Genomic DNA, 26,087 nt, shown 5'->3' with positions numbered 1-26,087 from the left:
ATGCATGTGTACTTGCTGATATCGGTATAGAATTCTGACGGAGGCGACACGCGCATGCAGGCCACCTTCAATGACGCAGGATCACCTGCTCCTCTAACTGAAGGTGTACCGCACCCTCCAGATATAGAAATCTGACGGGTATACTGCGCATGCACGTGGCACATCCGTCAGATATAGAAATCTGATGGGTGTACTGCAGATGCGCGCAGTATATCTATCAGATTTCTACACTACAGCTTTCACTGTGTACTAACACAGTGGAAATAGCTGAGATGCAGGATTATGGGGGTGACATACAGGGGTTTGGGGGGTTAATGGGGGTGACACACTAGGGATGGGTAGGTTAATGGGGGTTATATACTGGGGATGGGGGGATAATGTTGTGACACACAGGTTATGGGGGGTGACACACTGTGGATTGGGGGGTTAATGGGATGACAGACAGAGGATGTGTGATTGTGGAGTGACAGTCAGGGGATCACCATGATTAACCGCTCCATCCCTGTGTGTCACACCATTAACCCCCCATCCACAGTGTATATCCCCCCGATCCACAGTGTATATCCCCCCATACCCAGTTTATAACCTGATTAACCTCCCCATCTCTAGTGTGATCCCCCATTAACAGCCCTATCCCCTGTGTGTCACACCATTAATCCCCCTATCCCCAGTGTATAACCCAGATTAACCTCCCCATCCCTGTGTCACAACATTATCTCCCCATCTCCAGTATATAACCCCATTAACCATTCTATATGTGAAGGATGTGCTACGTGCATGCGCAGTGCACCTTCAGATTAGAGGAGCAGCTGATCCCACGTCATTGGCGGTGGCGCGCATGCAGCGGCACCTCCGTCAGAATTCTATACCCCGAGCTCAGCAAGCGCGCCCTTGCGGCACTATGGCGTCCGTGTAGAGATCTGATTAGTATACTGATCGGCTATAACTCTGGCGTATCCTGCCTCGCTGGGAATCATACAGTGAGAATAAATATCTGTTAGTCCACCCATTGTACAGCGCTGCGCAATGTGTTGGCGCTATATAAATTATAATAACAACACTATACCCAGTCACAGTGTGTGTGTGCAATGCATGTCAGGGACAAACATGGTGGACCTGGCCGCCCTCAGCACAGCCCATAGTGTGGATGCCAGTTCCGCCATGTTGCTGTGGGGCAGAATTCCCTCTGATCCCCCCCTCCTCCTCCTCCTCCTCCTGCTCCTCCTCCTCCTCCTCCTCTCGCCGGGCGCCCCCTGATGACGTCACAGCTCCCTCTCCGGACTCATTGTGGAAGATGGCGACCGCACAGTGAGCGCGCCCCCCGCTCCTCCTCCTCGCCCCCCAGCGCGCGGTGACCGAGCAGACATGAAGCGGCAGAGCGAGCGCGGGGAGCCCAGCCCCGGCCGCGCCAAACGGGCCCGAGAGCGGCGGGAAGAAGCCGGAGGCGGCGCCCACCACAAGAGCTCGGGCAGGCGGGAGAGGCCCAACCAGGCCGCGGCCTCGTCCTCCTCCACCTCCTCATCCTCCTCCCGGCGGCCCCGGGACCCCCCGCCCCGGCCTCTCCTGCTGCCCGCCCCGGCAGACAGCTCCGGCCTAGAGTACAAGACGCTGCTGATCAGCAACCTGGGCTCGGCGCTGCCGGACCCGCTGCTGGAGGACTGGCTCTTCAGACACTTCCAGCGCTTCGGGGACATCAGCGTCAAGCTGTCCCACACCCCGGAGCTCGGCCGCGTGGCCTACATCAACTTCCGCCGCCCGGCGGACGCCCGACAGGCCAGGCATGCCAAGCTGCGCCCCCTGCTGTACGACCGGCCCCTGCGGGTGGAACCGGTCTTCACCCAACAGCCTGCCCGCCGGCCGGAGCCCACCCCATTGCCACTGACCACCCTGCCGGCCTACCCCCGCTCTACCTCTCCCAGACACCTCCTGCTGCCCCCAGCCCTCACCTCCACCGCAGCCTCGGGCGATGGCTACTACCCGCTGTACGAGGAGAGGGCGCGGGGAGCCACGTATGGCTTGGGCAGCACCAGCACAGCGGACGATGAGCAACTGGCCCCGGAGGACGACCATCGAGCCACCCGCAACCTCTTCATCGGGAACCTTGACCACACCATTTCAGAAGTGGACCTCAGGAGGGCGTTTGACAAATACGGCCCCATCGAAGAAGTGGTGATCAAGCGGCCGGCGAGGAATCAAGGGGCAGCCTATGCCTTCCTTAAGTTTCAAAATTTAGACATGGCGCACAGAGCTAAGTTGGCGATGAGCGGACGTCTGCTGGGACGCAATGCCATGAAGATTGGTTATGGGAAAGCCAATCCTAGCACACGTCTCTGGGTGGGAGGGCTGGGGCCCAATACTTCACTGGCAGCATTGGCCAGAGAGTTTGACAGATTTGGAAGCATCAGGACAGTGGACTATGTGAAAGGGGACAGCTTTGCCTACGTACAGTACGAAAGTTTGGATGCTGCTCAGGCTGCTTGTACGCAAATGAGGGGGTTTGCACTTGGGGATCGCAGACTTCGTGTGGACTTTGCAAAAGTTACTTTGGAGGAGGCTGCGGCAGCTGCATCCCGTTATGCCCCTATTCAGCCTACTCCATACCCTTTGCCTCTTCCCTATGAGCTGCTGCAGTCTGAAGCATACAGCAGACATCGGGCAGCTCTTGAACCAGACCTTAGGGTGAGGGATAGAACCCCTCCACATCTTCTTTATTCTGACCGGGAGAGGCCCTTTGTGGAAGCTGGTTGGGTAAACTCAGAAAGACGGAGTGCTGGGCAGGGTGCACGTAGCAGGAGTGGAGATCGTGGGGGAGGAAGTGGCAGTTCAAGGACTAGGGACGAGAAAAAGCGGAGGCGCAGTTTATCTGGGGAAAGGGGTAGGAGCAGAGCTGAACGGAGCCCTGATAGGCCCAGAAGAGAGCCCTCAGAGAGGGATCCTGGTACCCCACCATCCCCACAACACAATCACCGTCCCCCACCACAAGACAAACCTAGGCCCCCTACCCCTGAGCCCCCACAGCCCCGAAGAAATCACCATCCTAGACCCCCAGAGCCTCCTGCAGATAGACAGTCCCCAGTGATAGAGAAGGGACGGACGCTGCCGCCTGTTTGGTGTGGACATCTTGTACTGAAGAACAGCTGTTTCCCCACTTATCTACACTTCTTGGAAGGTGACCGTGATGTACCAAGTGCCCTGCTTAGAGATCGTTCTACAAATAGTGGGGGCAGCCTGGCACAACTCAAGATTGCTCAAAGGCTCCGGCTAGATCAACCCAAGCTTGAGGAGGTTACTCGACGTGTGAGACAGGGCACTACTGGAGGTTATGCTGTACTGGTTGCTACACAGGCCCCACAGAACGAAGGGACTGTGCCTGGTGAACCTGGTTTACAGCGCCGTCTGCTCAGGAATCTTGTCTCCTACCTGAAGCAGAAGCAGGCAGCTGGTGTCATCGGTTTGCCTGTTGGAGGAAGCAACAAGGGCAGAGACTCCAGCGGCATGCTATACGCATTCCCACCATGTGACTTCCATCAGTTGTACCAGCAGAGTGCCCAGCGCACTGTGGGCAAGCTAGAAGAAAACATGATTATTGTGCTAGTAAAAGACAGCGCCTGATCCAGGAGTTACTGTGCCCAATGGTGCCCTCACAGACTGTCATGTGCCCTCTCTGACCTCTCTCTGTTATGGTTTGCAGGAAATGATGGGGACAGGGAAACCACAAATATACATTAAATTGTGACTGAATAATCGTCATTGGGTTAGCCTGGTCAGTGCTGAGGGGGCCTGTAAAACATTGCATTACAGACCACTTAAGTACTGAATGGGTTAAATACAATACAACAACAACAATTAACTGCACTGCTGTTATATAATTGTGTAAAATGTAGAGGTGGTAGTCCTTGAGGGACTGTTCCTGATCTGTCCCCAAAAGAGTAGCTAGTCTTCTGAGCAAAGTTACCGATCAGGACCTCTTTTTAAGTGTCAATAGATTAATTCTCCAGTAAACTTACTGCCGGACAGATTTTTTTTTTTTAGGTGTTTTTCTTGTCTCTATCTCTGTATAGAGCCCAAATGGTTTTGTGTTTTATGATGGGTAGATGGGAGGTAGAATAGGGTTTGTGTCACAGGGACGGTGGCTATTTGATTTTTTTTGTTTTTAGTTTGTGTGCCTGTGTTGTTTTTGGAGTCCTCGGTAGCAAGAGGGTCCCGAGAGTGCCTTATGTACATGTGACACTAGTGCACTGTGTGCTGTCACTGTGTCCCTCTGGTGGCTGTATCTGGTGTAGGTTAGGTGAGGGATGGTTAAGAGAACCCAGGAGTCTGATTAGTTGCATTCATACACTCTGTTTATAACCACAAAGCCTCCCAGGATTGGAGGCAGCTCATTATTTCTTTATAATGAAGCTTTACATGTGCCCCTGTAAGGGAAGGGAGCGTGGGGGTTTAAACTTGTTACCACACCCTAAAAATTAGCAGATCAAGATGCGGAGGGAGGCTTTATATATACAAAGCTTTTTTTTTTTTTATGTTTTGTTGAAAAACTAGAGCTTGTTAACGTGTCAGAGCCAGAACAACATACAGTAACATCATGTTTGTGTTAGTGTAAACTTGTCTATTTTATATCTATAGTTCAAAGTTTGTGTAGACTTATATATAGATCTATATATACATACACGTGCATTACACTTTATTTACTTGTGTACACATGGCTAAATTATACATACATCTGTATAACGTTAAAGGGACATTCCATGGTATATATAGATCATCTTTATGCATATTTTTTTAATCATCTTTTGCTGTATCATGTGCAGCATTTACCCTACATGTGTTGACATCCGTGTTTGCCAGAAAATAACCAATCTCAGCCAATCCTGTTCCTTCCATAGCTTTCTGTGACAAAGCTATCCTATTCTCATGATCTATTTTGCTACATGGGTTCATAGGAGGCATATAACAGTAATGTCAGGTTTTCCATTCATTTGTCATTATGTGACTAGAGAACACATGTGAATGAATGCAAGTAACAAGTTGCATCTATTTTATTTTTAATTAATGAGAAATGGCCAGCACATCTTTGTCAGCGCTATAGTACACTTTCTTGTACAACTACTCTTGATACACTTATGGCCTTTTATGTTTCCCATCAACTCCGCCACCAGGGGTTTATAGGGTGGAGAAAAAAAACATTTATTTCTTGCCTCCTAGTTTTATGCTTTGAGAGACATGGTAAGTATCAAAGATAAATGATTATTGCACCCTTTTTATTTTTTACTCTCTCAAAATCGTGTATCTGGCTTGAAAAGAATGAATGCATTTTACATCCTATGTGCCTAGACTGTCCCTTTAATTTTACACTCCTATATCTAGTTTGTGTTTTTATATGTGAACTCTTCAAGAATGTGTGTGTGTGTGTGTGTGTGTGTGTGTGTGTGTATATATATATATATATATATATATATATATATATATATATATATATATATATATATATATATATATAATGATCTACATAAAATACACTGGTGTGCAGAAGAACATCTACCATGCCTCTTGTGCTTAGAAGCAGAAATACAGTCCCGTGATACAAACAAATAGGAAATAAATTGAAATGGTTACAAATCCTCGTAAAAGTACATGTAAAGGAAAACATGTTTGTAAAACATATGCACTGCATGCATCAGTTATTTGGGGACATATTTGTGAAACTTGCATCCCAAATGCACCTTCTTAAAATTTGAATTGTGTAAAAATGCTAAAATAGGCACAGGGATACCAAAGACTTATTCTCTTGGATTACACACATAATTCTGCAGGTTAAAGTTGGAACCTGTTTCAGATGAATTGCAAACAGGGTTATTTACTAAAGTGATAATTGCCCAAAATTGAAAGTGAATTCCAAATTTTAAATGACACTCTGGACGCCTAAAGCACTTTAGTTTGCTGAAGTGCTTTATATGTGAAGAGTGTCCTCACTTTTCATATTACAAAAAATGCAGATATCAATCGAAATTTGCACTTTTATAAAATTAGCCTTGTTAAACCCCCTGGGCTGTCAATCAGCCCTTTTACTTCCTGGTTGTTTAGCTCATTGGAGCTAAACTCAAGAGGCAGGAATTGCACCTGTCTTGTAAATATTTCTCATTAAGATGTCTAGCCCCTTCTTTCCTTTTAAAAATGTGTCTTTAATAACCTTGTTTTTACAGGGCTGCACCAGGCTTTCCTCAGCTGGCTGTCTCTCGCCTCCATGGCTGAGGTCATCAGTTTTGATGATCTTAGCCAATCCAATGCTTTCCCATAGAAAGGCTCTTGCGCATCTATAAGGAAATGCTGTGCCTCTCAGCATCCCCTTATAGAGATGCACTGAATTAGAGCATCTCTACAGGGAGCATTCAGTGTCTCCATGCAGAGAGTGGAGATGCTGAACACCAGTGCGGTGACCCAGGAAGCACCTCTGGTGGCCATCTGAGTGACAGCCAATAGAGGTGTTACTAGGCAGTCATTTAAATATGGCCTTTTCTCAGAACAACTAAATTAAGCTGCAGTTATTCTTGACTATATTGTCCCTTTAAATACATGCATGTTTTCATTGTGGGTTTATCTACTAAAACAGTGATGATTTTTTATTTTTTTTTGGAGGGGAATAGGTAGCACAGCCGAGTGACCGCTTAAGGCTAAAATAGACAAACTGAAAACAGAATAGAAATAACCAATTGACTTTGAATTCGTAAATAACCCTAAAAGTGTAACTTATTTATTGTGCTAGTCAAATAGTATAGGTATAGATTTATATATTTTTATTCTGTGGAATTTAGAAAGGGATCTGCCATGTTTATAATTTAGACCTCTGTTTCAGGCACAGAGATGTAGGCTTCATTATAATATAAGACTGAACTTTATTCAATACAATTGTAAACCATCTGGCTGTATAAACTCAAATCTATGGCATGTGCACTTTAATGCCACGTGTCAGGGCAAGAAGTTAGAATTATCCCCTTATTTTAATTTCAGTAAGGTTACATTGATTAATCTTTGCTGGTCAGTTTATACATATTTTTGCATAGCTTACACACTAGTTTAGTTGTGAGGTGAGTTTGAACCCACATTTTGTCCATACAGTGGTAAATGAGTAAAAGGAAGAAAAAAGCAACACTGTGGAATCTCTGGCATTTTCATTGCACAAATGTCTTCAAGAGAAAATGACAGAATTAACAGGCCTCAAACTCCTTTGCAGGGGCTTTTAAAAATAGAACTTGAACCTCCTAATTTTGACCATACTAGTCTCATTTTCCTTGTGATTAACAAACACAGGCTGGTAGACCTTTTTCTGTATACGTTAAATTTCCAGAGCAATTCTTTGCGAAATATGCATTTCCTTTTACGAGCTTCACAAATGTTTTGTTCACTGGTTTGAAACACAGTCCTTCCCTGAATTGTGCACTTTATGAAGGAACAACCCATTAGAGTAGTAAATGGTTTGCCTGTTTTATTCTTGCACTGGATCAGTCTGTTTAGGGTTAGGTAGTAACTTTGAAAACTTCAGATGCAGAGTAGAAGCTGGTCCCAGAGTCTCATGCAGAAAATGACATCACTCAATGTGGACTTGTAAGGTAGGTTCATATCAAAGTTGAAATGTTTGCCATTGACATATTCTACAAAGAATTTAAACAGTCCACATCACTGTGCTACAAAAAGCACCAGTCTCATGTCCACACTATTTCAACTGGGCTTTAAAGTGTAATGTTTAAGTCATAAGTCACACTGTAACATTCTTATAAATAGCCTATTTACTGATATTAAAGTGGAACTGTCAATTTTTTTTTTGTGAAAGCTTAAGTGACACCCTAGACCTCTAAATCACTTTAGTTTGTTGAAGTGCTTTGTGTGTCCTCTTTTCATTTGATAAACTGCAGATTTCAATAAAAATTTGCATTTTTATAAATTAACGTTGACACTCTGGCTGTCCGATAACTGGTCCTGTTACATCCTGGTTTGTTTAGCTCAGTGGAGCTAAACACAAGAGGCAGCAATTGCCCAGATCACTTGTCTTGCAAAGACTTCATTGAGCTGCATTGGGAAGTCAGTGATTGGACAGCCACAAAGTCCAGACTGGTAAAGAATTGGAGGGCCTGCAGAATTTGCAGACAGGAGATCTGCAGGTTTTTTTTTTTCCAAACTGGTTTTAGCTGTACTCTCACTTATAAAATGCATGCACATTTTTATTGTGGGTATTGAGCAGTGGGTTTTTCCTTTAACGAAAAGTTTTTTTTTTTTTAAATTCTGCACATTTATATTTTACACTGAGCATTCAAATCAATTTAGCCCCCTCCCATTCTAACTTTCCTCTGGTGATCACATAGCATTTACTTGGATGACAAACTAATCCACTTCCAGAGACATTACTTTAGTGCCTTAAAGGCTTTGAAACTGTATGTTTTATGTAAATTTCCCATAATCATCCATGACCAGCAGTTACTCCACAGTCAAAAGGGATAGAAGGTGCACATCCTGGTGACAACCCTCTTGTGTAGTTTGATACATTGAAATTGTGTGTTGGTTATTCACTAAACTAGAGTAAGAATAATGGAAAACTGAAAATTGAATTCTGTTACTTGGCTATGTTTGCCTAAAGTTTACAACAATTGTTCGATGAATAACCTTGTGTATTATGTTCTTTTGTATTAGTTATTTTTTAATTCAAATGACACTGTGTGCAAAAACAAAACAGGCAACACATCAAAAGGTTGTTGATAATGAAACAAATCAAACCATATTAGATTTTAAGGTTATCCCCTTTGAACATAAATCTCAATGTGTTAAGAACCAATAATTTAGTCAAAACAAAAATCTGTCCTTTAAAGACTTGATAAGACTGTGTTGTCAATGCTACTTAAGCTGGGCACTTCATGATGGCATATATGTTATGTTAGCCGTCTCTAAGGGATTACAATGTTAGCTGTGACTTCATTGTCTGCCTTGTGATGTAATTCAGGAGGTTTGTTAAAGAGAAATGGCCTGAAACAAAACTATACATGCACTGTATCTTACTTTCTAGAACAGGGATGCCTAAAAGGTAGATCCTGAGATATTTTAAAACTACAGCTTCCATGATGCTTTGTTATTATAAAGGCATGCAAATCATTGTGGGAGTTGTAGTTCTACAACATCTGAGGGATCTAACTTTTTGGGTGCCCCCACCCTAGAAGAATGTGAACATAATGCATTTAATATGTACTTGTCAAGATCCAAAGAGTTTGTAATATGAATATTTGTTTAAATTACAGTCTATGGGCAGAACGATGGTGTAAAAAGTTAAAATTTTCATGCATCTTTCATAAGGGTTTCCCGTCTGGGAAAAAAAAAAAGTTGTACGTGATCTTCCATGTTTAAAGTGCACAGGAAATGTTGGCTCCAGATTTACTGCATTGCTAAAAAAAAGCCAGAACAGAGAGAGTGAACGGGCTGAAAGTATGTGCGGCGCAGGGTCCAGTTGTGAATTTTTCTGCCATTGCTACAGAATAAAGACAGACCCACAGTGACCTTTTCATTTTATTTTTTAAATAAATACACTTTACATGAAACAAAAAGGAAACAATGCTTCTCTTGATTTGTCCTACTAAGGAAAAAAAAGTCTGGGAAAGGACCAGGAATTAAAGATGGCAGGGGGGTGGGGGGAGGGTGATTTGTTAATGACAATGTGTCTGAAAATCCATTGGTATGACACGTCTCAAGATTCTTCAAACCCCACAGGTGCTAATGCTGGATGCCCTGTTAGCGTTTTACAAACCAACTCTGTAGCTCAATTTATTCCATGTTTTAACACAAATCAATACTGCTCAATTCTGAAAATATGGCAATGTTCGTGCATAAACTGGCTATCGAGGGGTAAGCACAGGTCATTGAGTTTATACACACACACACACACAAAAAGAAAAATGACATTTGCTTTACATCCAAAAACAGATCTACTAAATTCATGAGGGATGGTAACACAACTTCTCTACTTTGGCATTTGTGTGCTGAAGCCATGATACCCATCTGATTGCTCTAACATCTAACTTATACAGGTCTGTCTTAAAAAGAGGTGATACAGGAACCCCCTCTCAGAAGCTTGGATGGAATAGATACAATTACTGAGAAAACCAGCTAGAGATTGGCTCGTCTTTCTTTCCATGTACAAAGCTGGTTCTCTGATTAATACCCTCTCATATACAAGCTTTAAAGGAACAAAAAATACACAATTTCATATGGAATATATTACAATTTTATCATAAAAAATACTTTGCTGACCAAAGTTAAGAGAAGAAAATAACTCTCCCTTCTTAAATTCTGTGTAAGAAGAAAATTGAACACACAAAACGTGTCATTTAAAAAAAAAAAAAAAAAAAGGCGGGAGATTGATTTTGTTTCACCCCACAAGAGGAGATGGTGGATTTGGATGCAAGTGTTTTTGGTCTTTTTTAAATTTTTATATAAAAACTAATTAAGAGTTTTTTGTTTTTTACCCGAAAAAAATGTCCATTTGAAAAGTTGAAGGATCTTAAGAGTCGAAAAATCAAGGAAGGAGCATTTTGTGGGAGAAAAGCCACAGTGAAAAAATTCAACATGTTTATTTAAAGGGTTATTCACCCTCCAAAGTATGACGAGTCCAGTTCCTAATGCCTGCCTTTCAATCACACAAGGCTGATGTGTGCTCTGCTTCTCCAGGAAGGAAAATGCCTTGTGTATAATTATTTAAGATCCTCAAATTATCATTCATTCAGTGCTAGGATTATATCATCTTCCAGGTCAGAGTTATCTGAACTGTCAGCTGTGGGGGGGAAAAAATATATAAGAGATTAAAACAATAGCACTTCTTAAATATGAATATATACACCAATTACCCATATCTTTAATTGCCATTAACAAGCTAGTATCTGCTGAATCACTAATCCCACAATATACGTTTTACAGGAAAGAGCCTATCCATGGGTTTTCTGAGTATCAGTCAGGTTACACCAGAAACGTCTTAAATAATGTAAATTTATGGAGTATTTATACACTTAAAATGTGTATCTGATGTAACAGTGCTGGCATACCCTTTCATCTGGTCTAAATTCAACATGTTCTATTATTTCCTGTGTTTAGTCAGACAATATGAGCATGCATGAAGAACCATGAGGAGTAGATTCATTGATTTCTGAAGATTTCTGCTCTAATCTAATGGAAAAGAAGCAGAGGTAACTATTTTATACTTTTCTTTAGCTGCACACATACCCCCGGTCAGTGCACCAACAGACTATTTGAATGAAAGTAAGTTACGTAACAGAAGACTGAAAGTTGCTGAAGAGCTTTGTCTGCCCAATAATCAGGAGGGAGTTTCCATTATTAGTGTGAAAGTTAGAAATCATTGAAGAATGATAATTGGGGAGGAAATAACGGTACGATTATTCAATGTAAAACCATTTTACATCTAATCGCAGACAAGTAAACCAAACTGGAAACTGTAGAATTGCATGTTTTAAGCCATAATAACAATACAAGTTTGAGAACTTCCACAGTTTTGCTATTTAGGCAAAAAAAATTGACATTCTGTTAATTTGCCCAAATTCCTGTTTTATTGATTAGACTAACCAGTAAACCAAAAAATCTCCTCAGCATTATTCAAACCCAAAAGCATTGTATACCCAGACATTTTGTGACTTATTCACAAAACAGCAACACATGGCAAAATATGAGAATACTGAAAAATCTCACATTCAGATGTTTTTACAGATGTTATTTTATCAATTTGTTACTTAATGATTAAATCTGGCTAGTGGAGAACACCAGATTTATGGAAAACATAGTTCATGAGATAATTAAGCAGCAGGTATGCCATAACACACACAAATACGGAATTCAGCAGTTCGAATGATTTGATATTACTCACAGTCTCCCAGTATGAGCGCCACCTCTGGGTCAATGTCAGAATCATCATCATCATGGCCTTCCTCATCTCCATCGTCACCCTCATCATCTTCATCTTCCAGTAAATTTGCCAATTCTTCATCATCAGAAGGTGAGAAGTCATTCTCTCCATCTTCCCCGGCCTGCTCACCAGCTTCTTCTTCCTCGTCCAAAGCATCCAAGAGAGGTCCAAATTCGTCAGAGTCATCATCGTCGTCGTCATCATCCTCATCCTGCTCCTCTTCTTCCTTTAAGTGAAAAGTCCAATGTAAGTTTAAAAACAAAAGAACTGTTTTCCCTTCTGTCCATTCGTTCTAGACTTTGAAGTGCAAGCTCACCTGATCTTCTTCATCCTCATCCTCTGCCAGTCGCTGTCTCCCTACTTCATACAGACGGCACACAGTATCCATATTAAGGGCATCCATTGTACCTTGATTCTAAAAAAAGGTACAACATAATCTTAGACTACTGACTACAAAACTCAGGAAGAATGTAGAGCAAATCTCATGCCCCCACACAATAATGCAAATAATCACATATCTGTACAAAAATGTAATACTCCACACTTCAATTGGTATTAAATTACGCCCTTAGGTTCTTAGTGTAATTTTTCCACTGAAACACCAAGTTCCTACCAGCTCTCACCTCAATTACAGCCAGGTAGCAATCTTTTGAGTCTGTGCACAAATCAAATATATTGCGTTTCACGTCAATGGTAGCTGAAAGAAGACAGGACATTCACTAAATTGTACAGTCAAGCTCTACTGCAAATCATAACCCCCCAAAAAAATCTTGTATAGAACGGATCATAATAGGATGGACTAGGATAGGTGCTCACAGTATAAAAAGCATCAAACAAAGAGGCCTAAACCATTCTCCATGTTTTACAACCTAACCACCCCATGACCTCCGATGATCACCTATTGGTTTATAATCTGTCGCATTAAATGTCCGAAATGAAGAACCAAACGGGCTCTTCATTCTTTCTTCTAGAAGGTCATCTTCATCATCTGCCTGCAGCATGGCTGAAAAAAAAAAAAAAAAGGTCAAAGAACAAGATACATTCAGCAGGTAGGCAGTTAAATAAGCACAAAACAAGACCACGATCTACAGTGGTACCAATACAGAAATATGAATATGTAGGGCTGCAAACAAAGTGCAATAACTACATGGATCTAAGAAGTAAAAAAAAATACAATATCATTACATTCATACCTCCATACATGACTGTTCCTGTGTAATTAAAGACCAAACGACACTGGTCTAGAGCAGGCACAGTGTGTAGAAGATGAAAGGTACGGAGGTCCCACTAAAGAATGGTTAAGGAAATTATATAGTCTATATGTATATTCTTTTTAAAATAAAGAGGATTTATAGGCTGACAGGGAAAACAGAGTCAATGCAACAGAACATTAAGAGACCTTCAACACATATAAGATTATTTGGCTACCAGGATAAAATATAATTGGCGGGAGCTGCAAGAACAGTAATCCAAACACCAGGATAGAAAATCTCACCAAGTCTAAATGCTGCTCTGCTGCTCTTGTATTCTAGGATAGAGTCACATGTATCTTACTAAATAGCTTAGCCTACATTTATACGTTTGTGCCATGGGTAAAGTCTTCAATACTAAACTAAATGTTATTGATACACTTGGTAGCAATTTGATTAACCCTATGCACAAATGCTAGCACACTATAAAATGATTAGAAATTCTTCTGTGTTAGTCAGGCAGGATACAATCTCAGTATTCACGATAACTTCAAGTCCGTTTGGGTGAAAGACACCGCTGATATTCATGTTGAACTTGTCAAACTTGTGGATGGCTTGAGCAGAGCGCACGTCCCATAAGACTCCATCATTCAGTACAAGATCATCTGTGGGGTTGAAGGTGGCACAGTTGCGCTTGTAGTTATTCGCCAAATCAGGGTTGTACAAGGTTAAAAACTTCTTTCCTGATTGAAGATCATAAAGCTAAATGACAAAGGGAAAAAAAAAACACACAATTGTGATTTGTTACAGTTGTAAAATTGCATTCATTTTCATGTCAATAAATTTGCCCTGCAGAAAATCTCTTTAAAAGGAACATTCCAGGCACAAAAACGGAGACTTCTCAGTGTAGTGGTAATGGTGCCAGCCCACAGAAAGAGGTCATCTATTTGAAAACTTACCTGGGTTCCATCAGACAACCAAGGTAGCATCCACTACATCCAATGTTCTATAGAGCAATCGGCTACTCCGGCTGGAAAACACAACAGGGCAGGATGACACTCACGGGTTGTGAGTGTAAGCTGAGCATTCTTAGCCAACGAGCATGACCTGCTTAGGCCAGGCTTACAAAGACATCCGGATATCTGGAGAAGACTGAATGCAGCATGGGCACCAGGCAGTACTTCGTCAAGTTGATAAATCTTGCTAAAAACAGTGCAACATCTTACTGTGGAAATGTGCCAGGGCACTCCCAAATCACAACCACTAGATTTTAGTGGTTATGGTGCTCTGGAGTGTTCCTTCAAAAAGCATTCTCCTGTACAACTTTATTCTTCCTGCACTGGAGGTGACAAACATATGTTCTATTGTTTAATACATATCCCACACTACTCAAGATGTATAGGGATATGTGAATCCATAGACCATGATTTTATTTATTGAAAGATAAGGCTAAATCCCAATGCAAGCTAATGCTTTAAAAGCACTAATTCTCTTGGAAAGCTATGAGACAGCCAGTAAAAAATATTAATGTGTATTGCATGCACACAGTAAACTCGTTCTCTGGTTCATCTATAGCGCTGTAAATAACCCAGAGTCTTTCCATCTTACTCTTAGGTCTGTTTCTCCCTGTATCTCTTCATCCCCTCGTAGGTTTTCTCTAACTGTGTTTCTGCACTCCCCTTAGGTCTTTTCCTTGTTAGGTCTCTTCATTTCCTCTTGTGCCTGTCTCTTCATGTGTCTGTGCATCATCTCTTCCTGTACTTGCGCTGTGCAGCAGAGGCTGTAAGAGGGATGATGTAGGGCTGTCATCACTCTATGTTATCCATCTCAAGCCACAAAGAGCACAAGAAAGTACTAAGCAGAGAAATGCTCAGTCCTCTTGCAATCCACGCAGGAGGCAGGGGAATTAAAATTATTTGATCCCCAACAGCAGTTTTGGGGAGTGGTACTTCTGGACAGAAAGCAAAGCTGACAGAACAAGCCATAGTTAATACAAAAACAAAGTTCCCATGCAATGGTGACCTGCATGTTGGACGCATGAGCCTAGTGGGCAGTGCCTCTAGCACACCTGACGTAAGGTGTTTAAAGCATATCTTTCAGGAGTCGATTGTTATGCCAATGCTGCAGTACAAAAGCAATAGATTTTTTTCTTTAGTTTTTTTCCCCCCCACCTTAAAAAAACCTTGGTATCATGCAGCTTCATGAAAGAAGAGTTTATTTTTCAACAATCCCAACAATATTTGCAGGTTTACTCACATGAGCAATATCCTCTTTTGTGCCTATTACCCGATCCTGTGAAAGCTTACTAAACTCCACGTAATGATCCTCATTGAATGAATGCCTGCCAATAAACAAATGTATAGTGAGCCATGGAAATACTGAAAGGGAACCTTACTTATTTCAACCACCACTTTAATTGCTCCAGAAGCTTAAACTTACTTCAGATCAAAGATAGATTTCATGCCCCAAAGGGCAGAGAGAGGCTGACTCCATGTGGCTGCAGTAAGGAGGAGAGACCCATCCTACAAAAAGGAAGAGAAAAGTGAGAAAGGGTAGAAAACAACAAAGGGATGAATAGGGGGAAAAAAATTACATAGGAACAAACATGACAGCAGTGAGTTAAAGGCTTAGAAAACACATCAAAGGAGAAGCACCAGAAGTTAGAATTAGACATGGTATAACGAAGAGGAAGAAAACCAATAGTGGTCAGCTCTATCAGGAGTACATAAGTGCCATACAGTTAATTTAGGAAAGCTGCCAAACAATTTCTTACCCGGGATGGCTCAAGGTGTGTTATAGCAGAATTGTGGCAATTGTAACTAGCCTCCTCCTGCCCGCTGAACACATTATACAGTTTAAGCTGTCCTGTGCATGTACCCAGCATTAAGAATCGTTCCCTGGCAGAAAACGCACAACACGTAAAGCCGCTCTCATCCTCATTGGCCTCACGGAACACAGATAACGGACGGAACCTGAGGAGAAAAAGAGGATGCCAGTTAACTATTGCCTTTCTGTGTACAACATAACATACTTGCTCAGTGCGTCACACCTCACCTGCTGAAGATAAGATGTCTGTCAAAGCAGCCCCCATCCACCCCACCATATTTGGGGAAGGCAGCACGGCGAGTAAGTCGGGATGTGCAGTTAGTAGGTGCTTGCCTGCGTTGCTTGGGCTCAGGGCACTGGTGAGGGGTGAAGAGTGAAAAAGGTGGGCATATGGCAACTGGGTTCTTGCAGCGGGCATGTTGTTCCCGCAGGTATTCAGTCATGATACTGTCCAGTGTAGGTGGAGAGGGGGCATGCCGCTCCAACTGCTTCCTGAATGCCGGGCTTTGGCTATAGGCACCATGGTCTGACTTCTGCCTCAATACACGGGCTCGCTTGCCATTGCAGGGTGACTGTCTCTCTCGTACAAAGCTGATGCGCCCAATGAGTGGAGAGCCTGAGGGAACAGGGGCAGGAGTAGCCAGTGGAGGTGGCAACTGAGGTCTGGTGGGGGGATGAGGGCACAAGGCAGTGCCAGAGAGACGGGCAGGAATGCGTGGTGTGCGTGGAAGCGCAACCGGTGAAGAGGTAGAGGGTGGCTGAGTGGTGACGGCTGGCAGAAAAGAAGTGGTGTGGGAAGCAGCAGTCATGGGAAGGTCAGCTTCGCGGGTAAGTGCAGTGGCTGTTTCATGAAGGCCCTTGGCCACCAGATGATTGCGTATAAGCAGAAGCAACTCTTTTTCTGGGAAAGAGATACGAGACTGAGCAACCACATCTGCCTTTTGTAATCGTGCCAAGGATACATCACTTCCCATCAGCAATGGTTTCCCCGATACTCTCTCAATTAGCTCCGCGGCAAACTTACAGAAGCGCACATGTTCGCTGCGCTTGTCCTGGAGTATTGGTTCCTTCATTAGCTGCTGTATCTGGCTACTGCTGAAAAGGGGCAGCTTACTGATGATCTGCCTCACGGAGCTGCTCCGGCTCAAACCAACCAGTGCCTTGCATGCCAAAGCGCGAATCTGGTCAGCATCTGTAATGGGCATTTTGACAGACAGCAGAGACAAAAGAACTTTAATGCCATTGTTAGACTGGACAACATTCCACATCTTGGCAAGCGTAGGCTCCCCAGCACTTCCTCGGCCTTGTTGGTGGAAGGACGGGACAACTGGAGTGCGCCGACGAGGTGTCCCAGAGACATACTTGCCAATACTGGAGATGCGGGACTCAGGGGCACATACGCAGTTAATAATTATCTGTAAAGCAGACTTTTGAATCTCAGCATCGTGAGTGAAGAATTCACCTTCTGCCACACCCAGCACAATGCTTATACCTGAGGTAGAGAAACACAAATGCAGAGTGAACAGAAGGAAAACTGTGGGTTGAAAAGGCAGTGTTAAAGAAGGTCAGGGAGACGTAAGGATACTGAAAAAGGTAAAGTTTGAAAATTGTATGTAAAAATCCTTTCCTACCTACGGTGGAGACTGTGGAACCGGCCTCATCCAAAACATCCACTGGTTCTGCCAACTGAAGCTGAATCTTTGGAACCACAGTCAAGATGGCAAGAATATCCAAAGCATAACGAACTGTATCATTCCTGGGTACAGAAGTAACATTTTGAAATTCTAGAGGGAAGTGAGGCTCAATGACAAGCACAGCATGACACACAAATGCAAGATGAAAGATGCATGAAACAGCCATTCATATGTAAAGTGCTGCTGAGTCGATCTTAAAGTGCAATAGAATAGCATAAAGGAAATTTCAGTTGTCACTTTAAGGCTAAATAGAGAGACATGTATTGATAGAGTGCTCCTGTTACATAGCCAGACATGACTGTTTTGACTTCTCTCCAGGGCTTTGCATATATTTCCATTCTCACCTGGCGTAATAAGTCTTCCAGCTGCAGGCAATGGAGATGAGCTGCAGTAGTAGCTGAACACAGGATAGCTTCAGAAAGACTTCAGCAGGCTCCCAATACAGCTGAGATGGCCCAAACTCAATCAGATACTCCATCATCTCCACGATCTGCTCTCTCGTGTACGTGCAGGCCTTTAACAGACACAGAGGCAGGCATTAACATGACTTGCAAACTCCAATATTTACTGCCATGCCAGGAAAGCGAACACATACATACATACATATACATATACATATACATATATATACATATACATATATATACATATACATCTATATCTATATCTATCAGGGGCAAAGCCAGCACAAGCCAAACACAGCCCTGGCTAATCAGCTTCTCCTCATGCATTGAATCACTGCCCCAGAAAGCACCTCTAGTAGCCATATGAGGAGTGACTAGGCTGTAATGTAAACACTGAATCTCTCTGAAAACAGTGTTTACTGCAAAAAGCTTAAAGGGAATGATTCTACTCACCAAAACAAATACAATAAGTAAATTTGTCAAGTGTGTGTGTGTGTGTGTGTGTGTGTGTGTGTGTGTGTGTGTGTGTATGTATGTATATATATATATATACACATACATATACACATACATATACACATACATATACACACACACATATACACATACATATACACACACACATATACACACACATATACACACACATATACACACACATATACACACACATACACATACAGAAGCTGATTAGCCAGGACTGTGTTTGACTTGTGCTGGCTCTGCCCCTGATATGCCTCCTTGACAAGCACAGCCAACCCAATGTTTCCTATGTGAGATCACCACTTCTGATTGTGTCAGCCAAGCAGACAGAGCAGGGGTAGAGCCAGCACAAGCTGATATAAAAGTAAGATTTTACTATATTTAAGGTTACAGGGGGGGCAAGATGGTGGTTTTAATACTATATGGTCAGGGACATTGTTTGTGTCACTGACCCTATGCGGTGTTCCTTTAAACCAGAGAAATTGTATTTAAATTTTACTGCTAACATAAAAGAGCATACGACTAGATGACAGTCATAGCAATGGACAGTACCATCCTTGCGACTCTGCATCTTACATGATGAAGTGGAATAGTGGTGTTCCCCAAAGTTGTAAACAATTTTACCCCAAATGGTAGTTTTGAAATCACATAATATTACACCTAATCTAGAGAGACATCCTCATTAGCACTGTTCTATTTCCTACTCGCTATTTGTGCACACTAGTAGAGGGATAAGAGACTTTATCCTAGAATGCTCAGACCTGGAACAAATGTGAGCGTAAACGAGGAAAAGTCATCTGTGCTACTAGACTACAGATCTTCAGCATTCCCTTAAAAGCTCAGACTGCAAGCCTAGTACTACTAGCTGAAATTTTGTACTGGGGTAGTTTTTTTGTGTGTATTTTTTTTTAATTTCTTTTAAACCCTGCCACAATCTTGTTAAAGCCCAGTTTGCAACATCCACTAGGAGGACTTTGAGGCGTGGAAACGAAAGCATGAGCAGGGAATACTAATTTTCAAGAGGAAGAACGACAACTACCCAAGATACAATGAGCAGATAGGAAGCTCTCACAACAATATAGGCATCTGTCTCAATCCTATTTCACTCTACAACTGCCCTGTCCATGACCTCCTTGGTAACCATCTGGTCTAAACTACAGAGCACAATTGTCTAATGCAGCAAGATAATCTGGACATTCACCAAGACAGAACCCTAGAGCAGGAAAATGACAAGCGCATTATTTTCTCACCCTTCCACTGCTTTAAAAAAACAATGTGGTTTTTGGGCACAGGCATCTAATTTTACCACCAACTGTTTACAAGCACTATAACAAAGAAGGTACATTCTGGTGTTCACATGGGAGTGTTCTGTAATTTCTCCCTTTATGAAAAGCATGCAGCGCATGTGCTGGGATATCAGTACTGTCACTATACTAACATAATATCATATGGCTATATAGATGGGAAAAGATACTTGCAAGTGGCTGTTTTAGGGATGGTCAAGGCAATATAAGAAACATTAAATTAGAATCAAGGAGTTGCTGATAAACACTAGGAATGCATCTTAAGTCAACTGTTCGTCCAGTTGACATGCTTATTTGCCTAAATGCAAAGCTGCAAATCTATTTTGCATTCCAATCTCCAGGTGCACATTTTCAAAGCTTTTAGAGCTTGATTATGGGAGAACCCTGAAAAACTGGGGATCCTTAAGAAAGTGATAATCCGTAATAGTTAATTGGGCCCTGTGTTCTCTGGGGTGAGTCTTGCAGGAACAAACCTATGGAATGCTTCTCGAGAGAGGTCAGTTCCAAAAGCCTAGGGTTTAAGCCAGCAGGCCCTTGTAAACGGACCTTGCTTTCTATAATGGCTGTATGTGTGTTTCCATTTATTACTAACATGCATACAATGGAGAGTAACATTTTGCTCTTCTAAGATTTGCCTATCATCAGCAGAATATTTATTTATTTACGTTTTTAATGCAATTGCACATTTTCATGCATATCTTAACTTATATTTACATCGAAATTAAGATCATATTTTAATCGAAAGCCATTGCATTAGGTTTCTAGATTTAATTTGTGTTGAATAAAACAATCCTACCAACCTATGAATTATTAGCGGAATTTTAGACATATACGTTTCTATAAGAACAATGATCTAGTGAGAGGTACATTCAGTATACATTGGGTTTGTTCCCCATACTAAGCTATGCGTACCCTTACGTGTAATGGGTAATTCAAATGTAGATCCCTTGCTCAATGTGCCTAGACAGGTGTCAACCATATCTCTGTATAATGGCAGAAACCAAAGTGGGAAATCCAGAATGGACAAAAAGTTCCTCTTACACCACTTTTGTAGAAGATCTATATTTATTTGTATTCCAATTACATATTAACATTCATGATATGAAATGTAACTTATAACTACTGTGGATACAAAAAAAAATAAATAAAAAAAAAAACCAACCACCAGCAGTCAATACAGCAATTTATAAATGGGAGCTATAGTTATAAACTATAAAAATAAGCCACAATCAGTAGAGTTTCAGTAATCTAACCTTGTAGGGAGGTGGCGGATGTATGGGAAGCCCCCCCTCAGTGCGCTGCAGTGACTGCTTCACTTGTTCCACTTTAATGGCGAGATGTGCCTCAAAATATCTGCGAAGAGCCATGCATGTATGTTTTCCCGTCTGTCGACTTGCAAATATCTCGTCATCACTTAGCAAGGCGCCCTGGTCTTCTAGGTTTAGGATTTCCAGAGTGCTTATCTGTGAAGGGACGTGAGAGGAACAAGACAACAGTAAAGTAGGTGATTATATAGTGTATATATATATATATATATAGTTATTATAAAGTACCAACCAGTAGCCTCCATGTTGCTTTACTAGATTGCAAATCAGCTACCAAAAGACTACCCATGATGCATATACAACTTCCATTACCTTGTTCCAGCACTTGCCCTGTATAACAAAACATTTCTATTTACTGGTTTACAGTCCATTTTGTTTTGTTTTTTTCTAAACCTTCCCAATTAACACAACATACACTTTACAGGGTACTCCAACCCTTTTTAATGCTCTTTTTCTCACTGAATAATACCTATAGGTCATTATACTTTAGTCGCCCCCCCCCATCACCCACAACTGGTTTGTTTAATAGGCTCAGACATTATGCACTGTAAACCTTTGACAGGAGGGAGAGGGGAGGGGAAAAAAAAGTAAAAGAAAAAAACCGTGATAACTAAAACTAAAAGAAACGTCAAGCTAGGCTCTCTATCATCCATCTCACCAGATTAACCAGCCGCCTCAATCCATCCTGACTGTCAAACAGCTCTAATACAGCTCGGAATGCAAAGGAGATTGAGAAGAACATGGTAGCATGGCAGCATCCAGACGCATGTGAGCACTCCATGAGCCATAGAGTATAATTCACAACATCCATGAGTACCTTGTGCGGGTGCATGCACACCTATAAGGAACAAAAGGAAACACAATATGACATGTAGAATTGAATAATGAGTCGTAACCTGCAAGAACAAATATGGTGGGAGCATAAATAAAATGGAGAACAGCAGGAACAGTCTACTGGAATCTATGGTGTTTGGCACATCAGACACATAGTGGAACAATCACATAAAATGTCTACATGTCTTATTGAAAATGGTGGGGGCTATCCCACTTAATTGAGATTTATGGAGAATTCACAAGGAAATTGCAGGATTCAGACGAGAAAAAAACCAATAATGGAGTTAGAGAATTTTTCCAATGTGGGTCTTTGCTTCAAACGTACAATTTCCTTATCACGTCTTCACAATTCCAGTTTAGGGGAGTAAGCCTCTGTAATTTTTATTATTCTATGTAGATTTAATTATTTACTACTAGCATCTCAATATGCTTTTTGAATAAAAATTTATAATATTTAAAAAAAAAAAAAATAAATATAGAAGATGTTATCCAGATCTCTGTATTACAATTTTTATGTACGTATATTGTTTGTTTAAGCAACTAAGTATTTCTGCAGACGGAGATACCTATATATAGGATCAGTCCTGGGTGATTGTTCACAAAAGCATACAAACATAACGATCACCAAACTTACTAGGGCTTGACCCTTGTGATGCCCCATACCATGATTCCCCCTACACCAAGGCCCACAGCTGAGTAGTGTACCATGCACAGCTTGCAGTATCTACACAGATCAGAAGTTCCCTACAACGATTTTATATATGCTTACTCTGTTCCTCAAGTTTTGTGAGTACATCCTTTGCGCTTTTTAGGTCTCACTCACTTAACTAATGAGTTTGATACCCGGCTTTGAGAAGTGCATGACTCACACAACATCCAGCATTACGTTGATATGAATCCTGCACTTTACTTGATTCACTAGATTATAAAACGGTCTAATGAGCTAGCAACTTTGGAAGCACTTAATGTTAAGATCATTTATCAGCGTGTTTGAACTTGCATTTACTTTCCTCTTGTACTAAGGTAATCTAAAATAATTTGGAGAGCTGATGAGGTAGGTCAACTTTATGAAGATCCTAGCAATGGGGGTAAACGTAGCGTATCCCCCACTTGAGGGGGGATGCAATCTACTACCTATTAAACTTTTCCATGTAGTTTTTATGGTGCTTAGAGAGCAATTTTAAAACCAAAATTGATACATTTTACAAAAAAGTGTTTATATGGCTGGTTATACAGTGATCTGTGCATATTGCACACAGACTGATTCTTCTTTTTAAGTGAATTCGGCTGTGGTGTAATTTTCTTAACCCTGCTATCACTTCCCAATGTTAAAAGTTCCAAGTTTTACCAAAGGTACTTTACAGACTTCATTGTACTCCTACAAATATAGAACTAAAGTCTGCTTCTGAGTAAAAGCAGCACACATTGTGATCAGAGTTCTTTGTTCTCTTTCTTCACTAGCTATGCTAAGATTAGGTGTGGGACTTACCCTTTCCATGGCATCTTGGTTGTAAGACAGGTAGTAAAGACACATGGACACACCGGTGGCAGCCATAGAGGGACGAGGAATTTCAAGCAATTTCTGAACACCCCCGTGAGCCACAAACTCTGCAGCAAACTTGTTGTGAAGAAGAAGGGAGGCCAGGTGCTGTTTAAATATAGAAAGAAAAAAAAATATTGAGAAAAGTAGCAAACATTTGTGAAAAGGTGGTATGCGGTTAGTAAATATAAGGAATAGGCAAAAGCAGGCAAACCTTGAGCGCCTCAAACGTGAGGAGGACATCATTTGTACGTTTCAGATCAATGTAGTACATCATCAACTCCCAGGAACCCAACTGCATGAAGGTAGGCAGCAACTGAAAACAAGACAGGAGAACCACAAAATAGTGTTATTAAATGGACTCTCTAGACCCTAAAGCGCTTTAGCTTGTAGCAATTTATGTGTGAAGAGTGCATCCTCTTTTTCATTTTACATAAAGTGTAGATTTCAATAGAAATTGGCATATTTATAAATGTACCTTGTTACACCCCCTGGCTATCACTTAGACAACAGGAACTGTTACTTCCTGGTAGTTTAGCTCAGTGGAGCTAAATTGAAGTGGTAGCAATTGCTCAGAGCACCTGCTCTGCAAAGACTTCTCATTGAGCTGCACTAGGGAGTCTGAGTGGACAGCCACAGAAAGTCTGGGAGGAGGAAGAAGGGGAAGGTTTGCAAAGGGTGCAGAGAAGAGATCTTTGGCGTTTGCAAACGGTTTTTAGCTATGCACCAGGTGAAAAAAATAAATGCATAATACTTTTTTTTTTATTTAGGCAGTAGAGTGTCCCTTTAAGCTCTAAATCTAAAAGGATAATAAAGAGCAACATTCTGAAATATTAACAGTTATTAATAATGGTGTCTTAGGCAGCACATACATTTACCTCTTGATATTCTCCAAGAGGAGTAAGGTACTGAAGAATTAACCTCTGCTCAATGGCTGGAGTGAGGGGGTATAGAGAATAATTTGTGCCAATAACCCAGACAGACATCTCCGACCAGCTGCTGTTGGAAAGTTCGCTGGTTGCTCGCTCCGGCTCCGAGAAGGTTAGCTTGTGTTTCATCTTTCGATGGACTTCTCCATCCTGCTTTGCTCTACGTGGGGTTCCGGCCCCACTGGAGTTCACCAGGATCCCAGACCCAGGGCTGGTTTGCAACCGGAAAGATAGATCAACATTCCCATCGTTCGGCCCAGTGTCCAGCGGAGTCTCCCCATAATCCATGTCCACTGCCTCTTCATCAAGTGGAAGTAGTGGTTCACCAACTGGCCGACGGGGACTTGGGCGTTTTGTTTCAAATTTGTTTGTGGGGGTGTCTTGGGACTGTAGTTCCTGCAGTCTACGTAGCACCAGCGCCACCTACAATGGAAACAAAGAATAACAGATCCATTTTGAGTAATATTTTTTGTCATTGTTTATAGGTGAACATTATGCTTACAGAAACTAGACATACTTTTGACATAAAGGGATTTATTTAATAAACTGGGGATTGTTAAGCACTAACAAGGAAACTGCAAACTCTAAGACAAAATACAAGGTTGGAAAATTTATCAGTTTGGCTATTTATGTCTAAGCTTTGCAATTTACTTACCTGTTCTCATAAACAAACATAATTCCAATTTTATGAACAAAAATAGTATTAATCAAGTTTGAAGGATATAAAATTATTCAGCATAACATTAATTGAACCAACTAATGCCATCAAACCCCAGCTTGGAAGGCGTTAGATACTAATAATTTTACATAATTCAAAAATAAAGAGCAATGACAATTCCGGTTATTATGAAGAATTGTGTTTAAAATGTAATTAGAAATTCTGCACATCATAATTTAAAAACGATTTATACCCATGCTTCTCATTTGAAACAATTTTTTTTTTAAAATTCTTTAATTTTTCGCAGTCAACATGATATAGACATTGCTTGCAACAGTCAATGAAGCATAACATTGGTTTTAACCATTTGCATACATTGGTGGGCTATCGATGTTAACTGCAGTTCTTATTGTTTATGGTAATGTAGCTTGTTACCGCCATGATCATGCCTCAAGCGGTGGTTGTAGTTGGTCTAGGTGTCAGGGACATGTATGGCTGTGTGGTAGCAGAAAATGAGAGGGATTGTGATATATATCTAAGGTGGGCTGGATGCTAAGTGGGCACAGCTCCACTTAGTTGAGTGGGTGTAAGTGGGTACTAGCGCGGAGCTGGGGGTACGTGTTCTTTAAGGAGCTAGTGTTTCCGGGTGATCCCGGTTTCGGCCTGCTTAGGCCTGGGAGGTGGTAGAGATGGGTACGGCCCATCCCTGCTGTCGGTGCATGGCGTGGTATGTAGCGTGGTATCTAAGTGGTGTAGAAAACAAACAAACAGTGGGGAATACAATACGAACGGTATAACTTATACTACGTCTACAGTTCCTCAGCGTGAGGCTGGCCCTGTGAGGTGCCTGTGCCTCATAAAATGAAAAGACAAGGGTTTAAGTAAAAATATACAAAATAAACTATATAATTGCATGAGTCAAGTAGTTGCACGGCTGGGTATGTTCCGATTTG

At 41.7% G+C, this 26,087-nt stretch overlaps 2 protein-coding genes across 2 annotated transcripts in view; one reads left to right on the top strand and one right to left on the bottom strand.

Annotated features, from left to right (window-relative positions):
• The first annotated feature begins 1,301 nt into the window (after positions 1-1,301).
• On the top strand, positions 1,302-3,736 carry RBM15B (RNA binding motif protein 15B). The gene has a single exon (XM_063426606.1). It carries the CDS (start codon positions 1,366-1,368, stop codon positions 3,610-3,612), a length of 2,247 nt encoding a protein of 748 aa, XP_063282676.1. The 5' UTR covers positions 1,302-1,365; the 3' UTR covers positions 3,613-3,736.
• Positions 3,737-10,592: 6,856 nt separating this feature from the next.
• Positions 10,593-26,087, bottom strand: part of DCAF1 (DDB1 and CUL4 associated factor 1) — a 44,219-nt gene continuing 28,724 nt past the window's right edge. Inside the window, exons 7-24 of the mRNA XM_063426604.1 lie at positions 24,426-24,899; positions 23,762-23,863; positions 23,497-23,655; positions 21,832-22,011; positions 21,102-21,311; positions 18,002-18,171; positions 17,595-17,719; positions 16,192-17,455; positions 15,911-16,109; positions 15,577-15,659; positions 15,394-15,478; positions 13,666-13,899; positions 13,141-13,234; positions 12,846-12,950; positions 12,571-12,644; positions 12,264-12,362; positions 11,909-12,173; positions 10,593-10,807 (exon numbers count right to left, since the gene is read on the bottom strand). Of these exons, the coding sequence (XP_063282674.1) occupies positions 10,749-10,807; positions 11,909-12,173; positions 12,264-12,362; positions 12,571-12,644; positions 12,846-12,950; positions 13,141-13,234; positions 13,666-13,899; positions 15,394-15,478; positions 15,577-15,659; positions 15,911-16,109; positions 16,192-17,455; positions 17,595-17,719; positions 18,002-18,171; positions 21,102-21,311; positions 21,832-22,011; positions 23,497-23,655; positions 23,762-23,863; positions 24,426-24,899 (3,981 nt within the window). The 3' untranslated portion in view covers positions 10,593-10,748. The remainder of the gene's footprint in view (positions 10,808-11,908; positions 12,174-12,263; positions 12,363-12,570; positions 12,645-12,845; positions 12,951-13,140; positions 13,235-13,665; positions 13,900-15,393; positions 15,479-15,576; positions 15,660-15,910; positions 16,110-16,191; positions 17,456-17,594; positions 17,720-18,001; positions 18,172-21,101; positions 21,312-21,831; positions 22,012-23,496; positions 23,656-23,761; positions 23,864-24,425; positions 24,900-26,087) is intronic.

This window comes from Pelobates fuscus, chromosome 7 (genome assembly GCF_036172605.1).
Source record: "Pelobates fuscus isolate aPelFus1 chromosome 7, aPelFus1.pri, whole genome shotgun sequence".
NCBI classification, from domain to species: domain Eukaryota; kingdom Metazoa; phylum Chordata; class Amphibia; order Anura; family Pelobatidae; genus Pelobates; species Pelobates fuscus.
Note: the sequence above shows the minus strand (reverse complement) of the source record. Positions and strands in the feature narration are given on the sequence as shown.